The sequence below is a fragment of the Aspergillus tubingensis genome (genome assembly GCF_013340325.1).
Source record: "Aspergillus tubingensis WU-2223L DNA, scaffold_11, whole genome shotgun sequence".
NCBI lineage: Eukaryota > Fungi > Ascomycota > Eurotiomycetes > Eurotiales > Aspergillaceae > Aspergillus > Aspergillus tubingensis.
Window position 1 is genome coordinate 1,446,174 of NW_023336285.1, and position 14,843 is coordinate 1,461,016.

Below are 14,843 nucleotides of genomic sequence, written 5' to 3' on the forward strand. Positions count from 1 at the left end.
CCGGGCAAGTAATTTCCGCAGTAAGGTATTGGTGGGGAACTATTTCTTCAGGGCGGAATGAGGGATACTACGCCGTGTGGCTGTTTGTTGTTGAGGTTGTTGTTGACGCGCCCTTGATTGAGTTAGCTAGGGGGCGTTCCTTGAACGCGGGGATTATCCGCGTGTCAGGGTTAGTTAGATTTGTGGTGGTATAAGGGATGTATGGAATGTGGGTTCATTTTCCCGGGGTATTCGGTCCCTTGATCGGGATGGCCGCTGGGTATGCTGTGAAGGAGGAGTGTGCATTTATTGAGATCTATTTTGGATGGACTGGGGTATAGACAATGCTAATATTATTATTCAGGGTTGTCGATCCGTACCACTTACATAATGTAATTGGCATTGAACAAGGTGGTAATGTGGTTCTGTGTGACTGTGTTCCCTGATCGTGTTCCGCTTTCTATTTCGGCATTCTATCTTAGATGGACATTGGCGTCTGGGGAATGATCGAGATTTGTGGTTCAAACTATTGAGTCATGCATCTCATTTTGTATCACAGGATCGATTGAGTGGTTCAGTCCAGCCGCAAGCTTGCCAGGCTAAGCTATGTATCTGCATGACGGCTTACATGGACCTGACGATCTATTCTACATGCGAACTCCTCCGTATAAACTTCAGAATTATACCAGCATGCATGCCAGCCATATACACAGGAAGCTTGTATAATATGACCATAGCATACTACATTCTGTCCCACTAGCTATACACTGCACTGCAAATCCAAGCCTAACCACGTAAACAAACAAAGGCAGAAAATCATTTCCTAACAGCAACAACAAACAACCTGGGATACCTCAACATCACTCTCCCATCGGCCCTCTTCTCATACTTCTCCTTCAACAATCCCTCATACACCCTCAAAAACTCATTCCGTTCCTCCTCCCCCCTCAAGCCATCCAAATACGGCCTCAACCCCGTCCCCTTCACCCACTCGACAATGTCCCTCCAATCCCCAAGGGAATGATAGTACACAGTCTCCCAGATCCTCAAACTCTCACAAACGTCCACCAGCGCATCATAAATCTCCTCAGGGGTATCCAACTCATCTCTCTCCACAAGCGTACTCCGTAGATGTTCCGCCCAGGACCCCGTCCTCGCGACCTCCCGCATAGAAGTATGCGATGGCAGGTTCAAGGTATCAGGGACCTGGAAGGCGAAGACGCCGCCCGGGGGAAGAGTCAGTAGGAGTCTGCGGATAGTAGGGAGACGAGTGGAGCGGGGAAGCCAGTGGAGGACGGCATTGGAGAAGAAGAGATCTACGGGGTGGTCTGGTGGGGGAGAGTAGGATTCCACGTCGGCGACGGCGAAGGTGGTGTTTGATGTAGACGTAGATGACTCCTTGGCGCGAGCGATCATGTTTGGGGAGGAATCGATGCCGGCGATGCTCGGGCAGGATGGGTAGCGGGCGGAAAGCATGGCGGTGGAGTTTCCGGGGCCGCAGCCAAGATCGACGATGTGGGAGGGAGATTGCAATGGGATGTGTGATAGCAGATCTTGGGTGGGGATGGCGCGCTCGTCGGCGAATTTGAGGTATTGGGTTGCGCTCCAGTCGGACATTTTGGCGGGGTGGGTGAGGAGTTGGGTGATTCGCTGGGGAGTGAGTGGAAGACGAGGACGGAACATTGATGATTTGATAGCTACTCGATTTGAATGGATGTGTTGGTGTTGATGTATTATAAGAAGTATTTATATCTGGTTATATTTGATGTGAGGTATATAAGTGGGAGATGATGTTACTATGGAAGTGGTTGTTGAAAGTGCCGGTTTCGGCGGAAACATGATTGGCCTTCCGTTTGAGTATCACGGGATAGGAACATTCTTCGGTCAGATCCTGCTTACTTTTACTCTTGCTTATTGCACTGATATCATCTTATGCTGTCAATCCGGAAGGCGCGGGTACTTGACTGTAAAAATGTACAGAAATCGGATCAACAATCTCGTCGGGCCTTCCACAACCCGCACGTGACAACGCGTTGCCGCTGCCCATACATGGGAAGATTGGAGGTAACAACTTCAAGCGGGATAGTAGATATTCCTCAATAATCTATCGCTGAATTAATACACTATGAGAGGCATGGCATACGGTACTTCCTGTTGCAGATTACTGGAATAACCTCGTTATAGCATTGTCCATATATAATTCATCCTACCAGCGAGCAGCTGTATTATGAACAATCGAACCTTTTAAGTAAAACATGACGATGCCACGATGAGAACAGCACACAAACCAAAGCAGACGCAGTCAGCATTGCCAACCCTAAATATAATCACAACCCCATAGAGCACTATTAATAGGTGACAGATTATACACATTATGCAGTCAGCATTACCTAAGTTATACATAAGCATCTCCAACACCGATTCGTTCAAGCACCCCCAAAAGTAACTAACCAAGAACAGCAACTGAATACAAACAATCATCTGAACCATAACACAAGCCTATAAGCCTACCACCCATGCATCTAACTGCGGGGTAAGCTCACACTTGCAGGATAAGCAAGAGCTGTCAATGAAACAAAGCTCCCTTAGTCTTAGCAGTCCGAGCATCTCCATGACAAGGATCCCTGGTTCAGATCCGATGACCACAGACACACTCGAGTCCTGCCTCATTTACTACCAGCAGTAACTGACTCGTACGTCCATCTTCGCTACTTTTTCCTAGTATGTATGTACAATATGACACAATAATGAATAAAATCCAGAGCGTTCCCCCTTACACTACAAGTACACAAGCTCAAAATTCCCAGTTCCCCCCTACCCACCCATCCCCTCGTATCAAACATTCCAGAACACCAATCGAATTCCAATTATACTTTGCATATGACCTGTCATTTTTCAGACTACAGCTAAAGTAACTTAAGCGGAAATAGCTCCCGTTTACTTCTTACGAAGCAGAAGAAAACGATGGTAGGCTAACCCGAAGCAGAACCAGAGATGAAAGAGAAGCAAGCAAGTACCGTACCCCAAACACGAACAAACCACAACCTAGAAGCAGCAGCAGCAGCAGCAAGCAGCAAGTAAACTCAAATCTGAGACATTCGACGAACAGTATTGGGAACAACTGTATGCTGCATACTACATCCAAAACTTACCGTCGGCGAGGCCGATAGTCTAGTCTAGATCATCAGTCATCTGCTTTCACCCTCACCCTCTCTCTCTCCCTCTTCGATTTCCCAATAGTAGATTGAATGTATGAATACCCAATTAGATAATAAACACCTGCTATCGCCTCATCCACAAACCCGTATAACTATTACATAATACACCGGTGGCAGTGTTTTTATGTCATTATGAAAAATGAACCACGGATAATTATCCACATTGAGTATCTGCTCCTAACCTTGACAAGCAGGTATGAAATCTCATTTTCTGAAATATGATTGGTCTGTCGGTGTTGTCCGAGTTCCCACCCCAGCGCCCCCCTGTCAAAGTGGAGAAGGTATTTCGTAGGCGGTGAGGAGAGTGTAAACTGACTTTGTAAACCTTGTTTCAAGAGAAATCCTGCTGGTGCTGGAGCCTAGATACATCCATTGGTTTAGTCTACTCTGCAGGCGTATGAGTTGTACGATAGTACTAAAGAATGGTTGTAAAATGCAATGCAATGTGCCAATCACAATCTATATACGCTAACACACATATGAACATTGGGTATCCCAATCCAATCATCACAATAGTAAGAAGAAAAAAAACTAGTTAGAAGCATCCTCATGCAACCGCACCGTCACATTATCTCCCGGCGCATTCGTCAAACTCATCTGCATCGTGATCTCCCCTTCCTTGGTCTTGCCCACGCCCTCAATCACATCGAAGCGCTGCAACAGTCTCACCAACACATAGCCAGTCTCGGTCAACGCAAACTGCTGCCCAATGCAGATCCGCGGCCCACCGTTGAACGGCAGGTACTCCCATCCGGCCTTGCGCTCGTTCCAGCGATCCGGACGGAACTCGTCAGCATCGGCGCCCCACAGATCAGGCCGACGGTGCATCACGTAGGTGCTGTAGAAGACGGGCTGGCCCTTCTTGACGTAGACGGGGTCCGTGCCCGCGGGACCACCGCCCGTGGGGAGGGTGGTGTTGCGGACGGCTGTCCGACGGTTACCAGGGACAATGGGGTAGAGACGGAGAACTTCATTCAGGAAGTTCTGCAGGGGACGGCAGGACTTGAGGTTGGCGAAGGTGATGTCATGAGGGGAGGAGTAGGAGCCGAATTCCGCGAGGATGGTGGCGCGCAGGGAGTTGAAGTAGTCCGGGTGGCGGGCGAGGAAGAGGATGCACCACGACAGGAGAGAGGCAGTGGTATCGCGACCGGCGAGGAGGATGTTGAGGAGCTGGGAGCGCAGTTCGACGGGGTCGCGGGTGGCTTCGGCCAGACCGTGCAGGAAGACGTAGTGGCCGGTGGGTTTCTTCTCCGGGTCGGAGTTGAGAGCGGCGGAGACGAAGCGGTCGACGTAGGCGTGCACGGCTTTGTTGATGGCGCGGCTTTCCTTGTTGTTCACGGTCCAGTAGAGCTTCTCGAAGCGAGCGCGTTGGGCGGAGTACCATTGACCGCGGTCGAATTGGGCAGGGAAGTCATCCTGGGGAATGGCGCCGTTGCTGAGGGCGGCGGCTTGGCTCTGGACACTCTCGCCGAAGAGGAACTCGGTCGCGGTGTCCATGGTCAGGCGGAAGAAGATGGTCTGGATGTCGGTGGCGGCGGTCCAGCCGGTGGTGGCGTCAACGGGCATGGCTCTCATGGCGACTTGGACGTGACGCTCCTCGAGATCGAGGTCGCTGATCTGGTCGCGGGTGAACTGAGGACGGAGGAGAGCGCGAGAGCGAGACCAGTGGTCGCCATCGGCAGTGAACTGGATTCGAGTTAGAAGGGTGATGGTTTGGATAGGGAGGAAGTGGTGGACGTACGATACCGCTGCCTAGCAGCCAGTGCAGAGCGTTGCGACGGGACTGGCCCAGCTCAAAGTCCTTGAACTGAGTGGCCAACAAGGCCTGGACGTTCTTGGGATCGCAGGTGCTGATGACATCGGTGCCCAGCTGACGGAAGTGGAAAGTAGTGGTATAGCGATTCTCGCGGGCGGACATGATGTCAACACGGCGGCGGGTTACTGTGGGCACTTGGCGAGCCTTGTCCATAGCCAAGGCCTCCTTCAGGGTGTTGATACCCAGCACATCACCGGGGTATGAAGGAATACTGCCGCAGTTCCATTTACGAGCATTTTGCGCATGTTGCCAGCGAGAGAGCAGCACATATAGAAGGTAGAGGACGGGGGAGGCCGTTGCGACAAACAAAAGTGTCGACATGGCGAAGGGTGAGGTGGGGGGAAGAGAAGGACAGAAAGATGAAGAGGAAGTGAGGAGAAAAAGCCAAAACTGGCGAGGCAAAGAGGGGTTGATGGAAGTAAATAAATGTACCGGGCGGGAAGTTAGATTCATTTATGTTTCAACTACTAAATTGAATACGATGGAGTATCAGGATGGCCAGCAAACCGAGTGGCCTCCAACCGAGGCAGATCGGACCATCCTCATGATAGAGAAAGCAAAAAAGCAGTATGGACACATCGGACCGTTGGAAAGAAACTTGAGATGATTAGTCGTGGCAGTGGAGTACCGGCGACCCCTAGTCTGAGACCTCGGAGCTTCCAACTGGATGGAAGCAGGAGGCCCGCCATGACAGGCTTCAGGGGTGGAGAAAAGTATCTGGTTTGACCCGAACATATCGCCATCTGTTCATTCTTATTACCGTTGGGTCTGCACAAGCATTCCCCTGGCCTATAGTGCATTACCACTATACCTTCTCTCTAAACGAACAGGGCCAACCGGATTCCAGGCTTACGGGAAAGATGCATCCTGGAGGATGATTAGTATGCAGCCACACTGGTTGGTTCCAACATCACGGCTTTGCATCTACATTGTACTTAGTATGTACTTTGCAGTTTGCACACTATATTAGCCTTGATGGCATTGGGTGTTCCCGGCCCCGTCTTAGGGCATACTCCACTGCATCATTCCCAACCATAACAATCTCATTGTGTGTTCAGTCATCCATTCCCCTTTCTATTATTATGATGATACTTCACAACGTGAACTAGTTATTCATGTTCTGTGGAATGACTCACTCACTCTCTGGTTCCAGGGGTACTGAACCAAGAACCCAAGCACATGCTGTTCCCATGCCAGGTCCGAGGTAGGTTTCACCTACAGAATTAGGCAAATGCAAGTGTTTCTGCCCGCGCTCGACTTCCCAATGCGGTATCTGTGCGTGCCGCTCATTTCGGTCGCCCTGCCGGCACTTTATCTCTGTCCAGCAACACTTCCGATCTCTAACTATGCTAATTTAGAACGTTAGTCACTAAAATCGCTCCATGCTAAATCGACTGGCTGTGATGCTCTCATCCCCACTACACTTTCCGCCGCACCAATCCACGGAAGAAGTCAAAACTGTTACTGTCGCTCTGCAGCTGCCACACCCGGCCCGTCGGCCGGTCATCCCAGCCCAGTTCCTCTGCCAGCAGCAGCCCGTAATCCCGCGTGATCCCCTTAATGCGCGCGCGCACACCCCCCTCTTCCTCCAACGTCACCACCTGGTGCATGTGCAGCCAGTCTGCGTAATACATTTCTTCGAATCCCCGATCGAACCCGGCCCGCAGGAATCGCGTATACAGCTCCTCAAACGTCGTCAGAATGCGCGCCAGCAGCTTCTCCAGTGTGATCGGGGCGGCCCGGGGCCCAAGGAACCGCGCCGCCAGCGCCGTCAACGACGTCGTAGGCGATGCGTTCGTTGCGTTGATGCCAATGCCCACGACCGAGATGTACTCGTTCGCGCAGTAATGCGAGTTCACCAGGATGCCGCAGATTTTCGAGTACTGCTTTTTATCCGGGTTCTCCGGGTCCAGTGCATCTGTCGGCTGATCAGCATCGTCCCAATCTCTCGATCAGATCGTAAGAAAGGATTACTTACACACGTCATTCGGCCACTTCAGCTTGACCGGTAACTCTGAATATCCGACGTCGTAGTTCTTGATTCCCTGCACCACCGCCATCGCTGCCAAATACTGGATAAACACTACTGGTGCTGACTGTATCTTCTCGAGCGGGTGGCGCAGCACCGTTGAGAATATCAGCGCTCCGGCCGGCGACACCCAGACGTTCGATCCGCGGCCGCGGCCTGCCACCTGGGTCGTAGCGCTGGCGGTGAAGCCGTTGGGCAGCTTGCGCAGCAGCTTGGGGTTTCTGACCCGTCAGTCGCGTCTCGCTTCTGTCATCGAACAGGTCTACTTACTTTTCCAAGATCGTGTTCGTGCTGGTGACGACCTCGCCATACACGAGGTGGGAGCCAAACTCGGATGCACCCTCGCGGGACTGCGATTGGTACTGTTGGAGGTTGGAGTAGAAGGCATGGTGATTGAAGTAGGGCGTCAGCTTCGATGATGGCACGTCGTCGTGCACCACCAGTCGCTTGACGATGGCGTTGTAATCCACAATACCCTCCGTAGACTGCGATGACGCTGGGAGAGAGTCCTCCAGCTGGCTCAGGTTCCACGCGCCGGGTCTCTCAATCCGGAACGTGTCATTCTCATCCTTCAGGATCTCCTCATTGCCATCCTTGGTGATGATCTCCTGCCATGACGCCACCAGATCGGCCGTCTCGGCGGGCTCCTGCGAGGACAGATGCAGCGACGACAGCGACGGCACGGTGGTCGTGCTCTGCGTCACCTGCAAGCCCAACTTGACCAGACATGCTTTGAGGAAGTCCGTGCGCGCCTTGTCATCAGCCTCCAGCGCCTCCACGACCTTTGCATATTCGGGGCCACCGGCTTTTTTGTCCAGGTTTGCAGCTGCGAACCTACCAACCATCAGCACACACCACCTAGACTTGTAACCATAGAGGACATATAAATAACTCACTCCGGATGCGGTCCCGTAAGAACAACCTTCCCCTCCCCAACGCGACAAAACACCACGGCGGCCTTCCCCTCCCCCGAGTCAACATTCAAGTCCTCCTCAAAGCTTGCTAGCACCTCCACTCCCTTATCAGCCAAGGTCGGCGCATCCACAAACACCCCACCGCCGTTGTAGTAGCACCTGAATCGCTCCGGCACGATCCCCGCATTTAGGATATCTTTATTCACCGAAATCTCCGCGGCCCTCGCCCCCGCCTCACTATGATAGACGAACCCCGCGAAGGCCCCTCCACGACATGTACCAGGGTAGAAGGCCAGTTCGCGCTCTCCGATAACCTGGAGTGTCTTATCGCCGACTTCGAATTCGCAGCGTCGGGAACCGTAGTACCCGCCCGCGCAGAAACCGAGGTAAGCGCCGCCGCGCTTGACGAATTGTTCGATGCGGCGGTTTCCGGGGCCATTGAGAACGCGACCGTAGCCTAGATCAGCGCCGCCGGGAATGACGAGGAGAGCGCAGGTTGCGGTCCAGGGTTCGCGGAGGAGGGCGTCGGAGGTGACGGGGATGACGGCGTAGTGGGGGGCTAGAAGGCGGCGGAGGGAATAGAGGGTGTGGCGGACGGATTCGATGGTGGTTCCATTGCCTGTAACTCAAGTATGTTATAGTGAGTAGAGGGTATTGTATAATATTGATTGAGTAAGAGTCAATGGGATCGTGGATGGTGAAGCGGGGAGAACAGAGGGGAGAGTGACGCACCGGAATAGACCAGAACGTTGACCTTTTTGCCGGTCATATTGGGGGTCGCCATATTTGCGGCAACTACCTGCAACTCTCTCGGAGCAACCACTCGAACACAAGCAATCAAGCAGTCGGACTGTCAAGCAAGCAAGCACAATGTCGGACCAGGAGAAAAGGGAGAACCCGCCCGTGGAGGTGGAGGACGACGACGACGAGCCGGATGAATGGTGAGTTGTTGGGATGCGAAGATCGGAGGAAGGGAAAAGAGTTGGTTGAGCTGACAGTCCATCCAGGGACAAGCGGATCTTCAGCACCGGCTGTGCAGGTACATTCCCATCTTTTATTCCCTATCCCAAATAAATGCTAAGAAACAATCATAGCGGAGCAAATGAAAATGAATGACTGCTGGTTCGAAAAGAAAGACTGGCGCCAGTGCCAGAGTGAGGTATAACATCCCATCCCATCCATTATCATCTCGCAACCCTCACTCACTAAATTGCATCAGATGGAAACCTTCCGCGAGTGCTGGAAACGCCAGGGCAACGACGAGCGCACACAGACCAAGGATGCTTAACTGATACTGATGCCACAAACCATTTGTACAATAGAATAATACAAGAATTTCCATTCACTTACTTCCACCAAAAGAATATTCAATTGCTCTATCATCACGTGACACTATACAGCTCTGACTTCATTCTTCTTCCCGCTGCACCTTCTCACCACATCCCCAACCACAACACCCCTCCACAGCCCTCTACAATGTCCCTCCCACTTTTAACGCGCTCCCTGCGCGGTCCCCAACTCAGCAAAACCCTCCGCTACTCCCTCACCACTACAACCCGCTACCAATCCACCACCACCACCAACAACAACACCGCGAAACCCGCCACCACCTCCACAACGTCAACAACACCCAAGCCCACCACCTCCTCCTCCACAACAAAAACCACCCCCACCCTAAAAGACCTCCTCGACCACCCCCCATCCCCAGCAAACCCAACCGAAGACCGCATCGACTGGACGCGCTCCTTCCACGGCCTCAGCGCAACCCCCTTCCCGAAAGAATGCGCCGACATCCTGCTCGCCCCGACGGACCCCGAAGAAGTCGAAATCAAACCCGACGGCATCCTCTACCTCCCCGAGATCAAGTATCGCCGGATACTGAATAAGGCGTTTGGACCCGGTGGATGGGGTCTTGTGCCGAGGAGTGAGAGTATTGTTACGCCGAAGATGGTGACGAGGGAGTATGCGCTTGTTTGTAATGGGCGGTTAGTATTTTCCCATTCTTTTTACTTGGAGGGGGGTGTGTGTGTGATATGGGTATGGGAAGTGGTGATAGGCTAATTTGGTTATTGTCTGGTATAGGCTTGTTTCAGTGGCTCGCGGCGAACAGGATTACTTCTCCCCGGATGGAATCCCCACGGCTACGGAGGGATGTCGGTCGAATGCGTTGGTGCGGTGTTGTAAGGATCTAGGCATTGCGAGTGAGTTGTGGGATCCCAGGTGGATTCGCAAGTTCAAGGCGCAGTATACCCGGGAGGCGTTTGTGGAGCATGTGGTGAATAAACGGAAGACGAAGATTTGGGTCAGGAAGGATGATACCGTTGGGTATCCGTGGAAGGAGACCAAGTTTTAGTCTTGCTGTCTCTTTCATTCCAATTTTATTCTATTTCTATGTGGGAGCAAGTCTCATTATGAATACGTGATACACTAAATTCTGTATAACAGGTCAATGTACGATATCATTGCGAATTACATGCTAATAGATCAGTCCACTCATCAAATACTAATAATACATCATATGCAACAATCTAAGTGGCCGTTTTTGCAAGGAAAAGAGGAAAGGAAGAAATCATCATCACTCATGGCTACTGGTTACCCGCTCCCTCGTACGGCCGTCGCGGCACATATCGTCCTGGCTCGGTTTCTGTCAGGTGTGTCGAATGGTGCTCCCGTCCGTCTGGCGTCTGCTGCTCGTGCATCGACGGGAGCTCGAACGGCTGGTTCGGGTCGTACGGGTCCTCCGTTGGGTCATAGTACTGTCCCGGGTAGTTGTAGTACTCGGGCGGCTGCTGAGGCGGCTGGGACATGGCGGCCCCCGCGAGAGGCTGGGGCACTGCGACCTGGGGCAGCGTGGGCTGCGCCTCCTGGCGATGACGGGGAGGGACTGGTTCAGAGAGCACCGGGACATCACCCCGAGGGGCAGCCACGGGCTGGGGCTCGGGTTCAGGCTCGACTTGCGAGGTGCGGCCCTCCTTGCGACGACCCGTTGACGGCTCGCGAGTCATCAATCCGTAGGTCACGTTGAGTTGGCGCTCCTGTCCCGGGGATCCCACGGGTGTCTGGTAGTGGTCGACTTCGTGACCATCGCGGGAGCCGTCTTGCGACCGGGCTGCGTGCTCTGCGGTAAGTCCTTCGCTGTAGGAGCTGGAGGCGCCCATGCCACGACGTTGCAGCGACTGAGGGGAGTTGCCGAGGTCGAAGCCAGTCGAGCGGGATTCAGTGTAAGAGACGCCAGCGGTGGTGTTAGCCCGACGCATGCCTTCGCTGGCGATGGAAACCTGGCGGACGGGGAGAGTTTGGTCTTCGTGTCCAGCATCCGACTTGTTGTCATCCTTCTCGGTTTTGTCATCGTCGTCGTCGCTGGCGCCTGGGGCACGAATAGGTACCTTGCGCACGGCGGAAATCAGTGCGCACATGAACTTCGAGCGACGGGCAGCTCGGACGGCTTCGTTCGACCAGTTGGACTTATGGCAGATCAAGACACTCAGCTCCATCTTGTCCATGTCGCCCAGACCAACCACATCAATGGTGACCTCTGGCTGGAAGTCGCGGCAGTTGTCCTTGTCGCGCACGAAGCTCTCCATCTCCTCCTGGAGAAGCTGGACGTTGGAAAAGGTGGTCTCGAAGCTGACGGGGACGGTGAGGCGCTCATGCATCGCATTGGCACGGGTGAAGTTGTCAATCCATAGGGTGTTGAGGACGACGTTCGGAACTTGCGTGATACGGTGATCGTTGACATTTCGGAACACGGTGAAGAGCAATGAAATGCGCTCGACAAAGTACGGCTTGTCGCTGATTTCCACACGGTCGCCCACATCAAAGGGATGCTTGACGAAGAGGAAGATACACGAACCTAGCACTTCCTGAGCGGTGGTCGAGAAGACGAAACTGAGAGAAAGCAGAGAAGTGGCACCCGCGGCGATAACGGTACCAAAGCCGCTTGTCACGAAAGAAACAAAGACCAGAATAGCAATGATACCCGCCACGGTCAGCAAAAGGTTGTCCAGAACGTGGATTGCCTGGTCAACATCGTGGAGACTGTTGTTCAGCGACTTTCTCAAGCGGCGGACTTCACCGATGGCCAAGATCATCTCTTCTAAGCTGATGTCCCCGTTGCCGTCGCGATCCAGCATGTGGAAACATTCCTCGGCTTCAGCCTCCATGCCAGCTCCCAGGACCTCACAAATATCGTCAAAGTACAAAGCATCGCGGCCTTCAATGACAAAAGACATCCAAATTCTCCGTGCGAGCGCTTCAGACGTCCGTCTGTGTTCCAGAGCCTGGGTGACGACGGACCGAGTGGAAGTGGGGTTGAAAACTTGCTTGCCAGTCAGTTCATGGGCCACGTCGCCAAAAGCCGCCGTGACTTTGTTGCCGAACTGGTGGACATTTTGGCCCACGCCCCGGATGATGCGCAGAGGCGCTGATGAGCTGCCAGAGCGGGTCTTGACGGCTGCGGAGCGGAGAATGGAGTCGGAAATGGCCGCGTCTTCCTCTTGGAATTCTTTGCAGTACATGGGGAACATGTGGCGCGAGGCGTCGAATAGCAGAGCCACCAGATACACATTGCGCTTCGATTCTTTGATGCGAGCATCAAATTGCTTGCGGTGGTAGCTGATCGAGATCAAATGAACCATGGTTTTCTCAGCCAGAAAAATCAAACTGCAGACGAAGAGGGCAAATAGGATGTTTTTGATGGACTTCTCCCAGGATTTGGTAGAGGTATCGCCCTTGGCTTGCTGATGGGGGTTTTGCGTCATGACCTGGAGGAAGTTAGTTGATGGCACGTATGATAGAATCAGACTAGACTTACAGGCAAAAAGGTGACCAAGCACACCACGCACCACAGCACGGTTGCAATTGGCATTTCCAGTTTGCGTAGAATGAGAGCATATTTGCGAGTTCCTGAACTCACGAACCCGATAAGGGTCTGAAAGATGTACGGCAAGAGTTTGGCCGCAAGTTTACACAACCACAGACTGATCCAGACGATCTCAATCCAGAACCAGAACCACGGCAGTGTAACTCCGCCGATAGTCGCGTCCTGCGCGACCGTTGCTCCCACGATAATTGGGATGGCGAGGAGAATTGCGAGCGGGGCGACGTAGATGAAGTAGCGAGTGAGAACAGAGTAGTTGAGAATGGCCTGGTAGAAGCGGCCCATGCGAGTGACGGTGCCATCCTCCGGGTCTTCTAGGGAACGTCCGGTGCCTTCGTCGATGCGTCTGCGCATGCCGGGATTTGGCGCGACCAAACCCTCTTTCTCGCCGTCAATGCCTTTATCATCGCCGGGTGGTTGATACGGATTCGGCGATCCTCCCACATTACTACTTGTCTTGCGAGCGCCGGTCTGATTCCGACTGGGAACCGGGTTCAAGGGGATGTCAATAGTGACGTCGTTGGGATTCATCATGTTGTCCGGGGCCATGTCGGGAAGCTGCTGGAAGCGATGAGCCGACAGCCGCTTCTCCGTGATACCAGGTCTGCCGGACATGAATTTTGAAAATGGCATTGGGAATGAACTAGGGAAAGAGACGGTCTAAAAAGTAAGGCCAGAAGCTGCCCTGCAGCTCCAATTAGCGAGCGATGTCGCAATTGGTCGGCTTAACTTCCAGGGACGTAAGATCGCTTTGCACAGTCCAGGCAGGATCTGACAATCACTGGGTGAATGAGTGTTGGAGTCCACTGGTTCGTGTGGAGAGCGGGTGGGTCAAGCGAAAGTAAAACCGCATGGACTGGACCAGGACTTGAGACGTTAGTTGGTGAATTGGAGCGGCAGCGAACGGACGTATATTTTGTTTGTCAAAGGATCGGGAATAGGTGGAAAAGAGAAAGAGAAAAAAGAAACGAGAGGGAAAGGCATCGGAAAAGAAATGCGTAGAACGCTGTCAAGGGGGGGACAGGCCAAAGGCCCGATGAAGGAGAGAAACAACGACAAGCCAGGCGAAGGAATGTCAAAGACGCGAGTGTCAGAAAGCCAGAGGGAAAATCGAGGGGAGCAACCCACGCGAGCATGTTTCAGTCGGGCTGAAGTCACTGGCGTGCAATAATGGAGTCATCCTCTTTTTGGGGGCTGGCCTGGTTGGAATCCGCCGATCATTCCCCGGGCCCATAGTTGCTGTCGGACTGGCGACTGCTGGTGGTGCCTTTCTGTTCGTCGCGATGATATAATAGGCAAGACTATAGGTTCTCTAAGCCCTATCAGCGTCCCTGAAGGCGATCGATCTGAATTCTGAAGGGGAGAGACAGCCCCCACTGGTGTGAATTTTAGTTCATGGCACTAGTTTTGAGTTGGGAAGTTGAATTGCGTTGAAGTGAGTACGTAGAATCACTAGAATGATTACTAGTCAGGGTGGCGGTCACGTTACGAGGAACGTCACACAAGCCATACCGGCAAAGCCCTATTCGCCTTCTTTCGGCCAGTCTAGGGCATTGCTCTGCCCTTCCAGTTCTCCCTCTCTCCCTCTCTCTCTCCTTCCTCTCGCACTTTCCACGGCCCGCGACCGTTGGAACCAGTCAATCCTTTCAGGGGGTTCCAGCCAGTTTTCTTGTCTTCCTTTCAACTTGGCTAATTATTTCCCCGGTTACAACTGAACCAGTTCCCTACATTTCATTCAGGCACAAAACTAACCAAAATATCGGGGTTGTGGTTCTGATTGTGTGGCTGACTCTAGTGCATTTACTTTGTAATAACTCGGTCGCTTACTATACCCCTTCAAGCATTATCTTTACTTTTTCCTTAACAGTGAACCTTGTAAGGTTGTTAGTTTGTAAGGCTGATTTGCCGTTACAGTGCCACTTCTCGCCCCTGAAATCTGCTGCAATCAATCTCACTGAAACCATGTTATGCACACCTGTCAGCCCGTCAGACGGCTGCCCCTGGAACT

General features: G+C 52.8%; 6 protein-coding genes across 6 annotated transcripts; 2 read left to right on the forward strand and 4 right to left on the reverse strand.

Moving 5' to 3' along the window:
* Positions 1-795: 795 nt before the first annotated feature.
* On the reverse strand, positions 796-1,596 carry AtWU_09834 (trans-aconitate 2-methyltransferase; the record flags this gene model as incomplete). The annotated part of the gene is made up of 1 exon (XM_035504940.1): positions 796-1,596. The coding sequence occupies one exon, from the start codon at positions 1,594-1,596 to the stop codon at positions 796-798; it is 801 nt and encodes a 266-aa protein (XP_035360833.1).
* Positions 1,597-3,728: 2,132 nt separating this feature from the next.
* Positions 3,729-5,334, reverse strand: AtWU_09835 (cytochrome P450; the record flags this gene model as incomplete). Its single annotated transcript, XM_035504941.1, has 2 exons — positions 3,729-4,883; positions 4,939-5,334. 2 exons carry the CDS (start codon positions 5,332-5,334, stop codon positions 3,729-3,731), a joined length of 1,551 nt encoding a protein of 516 aa, XP_035360834.1.
* Positions 5,335-6,431: 1,097 nt separating this feature from the next.
* Positions 6,432-8,740, reverse strand: AtWU_09836 (biotin--[acetyl-CoA-carboxylase] ligase BPL1; the record flags this gene model as incomplete). The annotated part of the gene is made up of 5 exons (XM_035504942.1): positions 6,432-6,931; positions 6,992-7,263; positions 7,313-7,876; positions 7,939-8,575; positions 8,689-8,740. 5 exons carry the CDS (start codon positions 8,738-8,740, stop codon positions 6,432-6,434), a joined length of 2,025 nt encoding a protein of 674 aa, XP_035360835.1.
* An 86-nt stretch (positions 8,741-8,826) lies between these two features.
* Positions 8,827-9,244, forward strand: AtWU_09837 (cytochrome oxidase assembly factor 4; the record flags this gene model as incomplete). The annotated part of the gene is made up of 4 exons (XM_035504943.1): positions 8,827-8,897; positions 8,964-8,995; positions 9,051-9,115; positions 9,176-9,244. 4 exons carry the CDS (start codon positions 8,827-8,829, stop codon positions 9,242-9,244), a joined length of 237 nt encoding a protein of 78 aa, XP_035360836.1.
* A 188-nt stretch (positions 9,245-9,432) lies between these two features.
* On the forward strand, positions 9,433-10,309 carry AtWU_09838 (putative mitochondrial genome maintenance protein Mgm101; the record flags this gene model as incomplete). The annotated part of the gene is made up of 2 exons (XM_035504944.1): positions 9,433-9,941; positions 10,039-10,309. The coding sequence occupies 2 exons, from the start codon at positions 9,433-9,435 to the stop codon at positions 10,307-10,309; spliced, it is 780 nt and encodes a 259-aa protein (XP_035360837.1).
* Positions 10,310-10,541: 232 nt separating this feature from the next.
* Positions 10,542-13,468, reverse strand: AtWU_09839 (serine/threonine protein kinase; the record flags this gene model as incomplete). Its single annotated transcript, XM_035504945.1, has 2 exons — positions 10,542-12,719; positions 12,770-13,468. 2 exons carry the CDS (start codon positions 13,466-13,468, stop codon positions 10,542-10,544), a joined length of 2,877 nt encoding a protein of 958 aa, XP_035360838.1.
* Between the last annotated feature and the right edge of the window lie 1,375 nt (positions 13,469-14,843).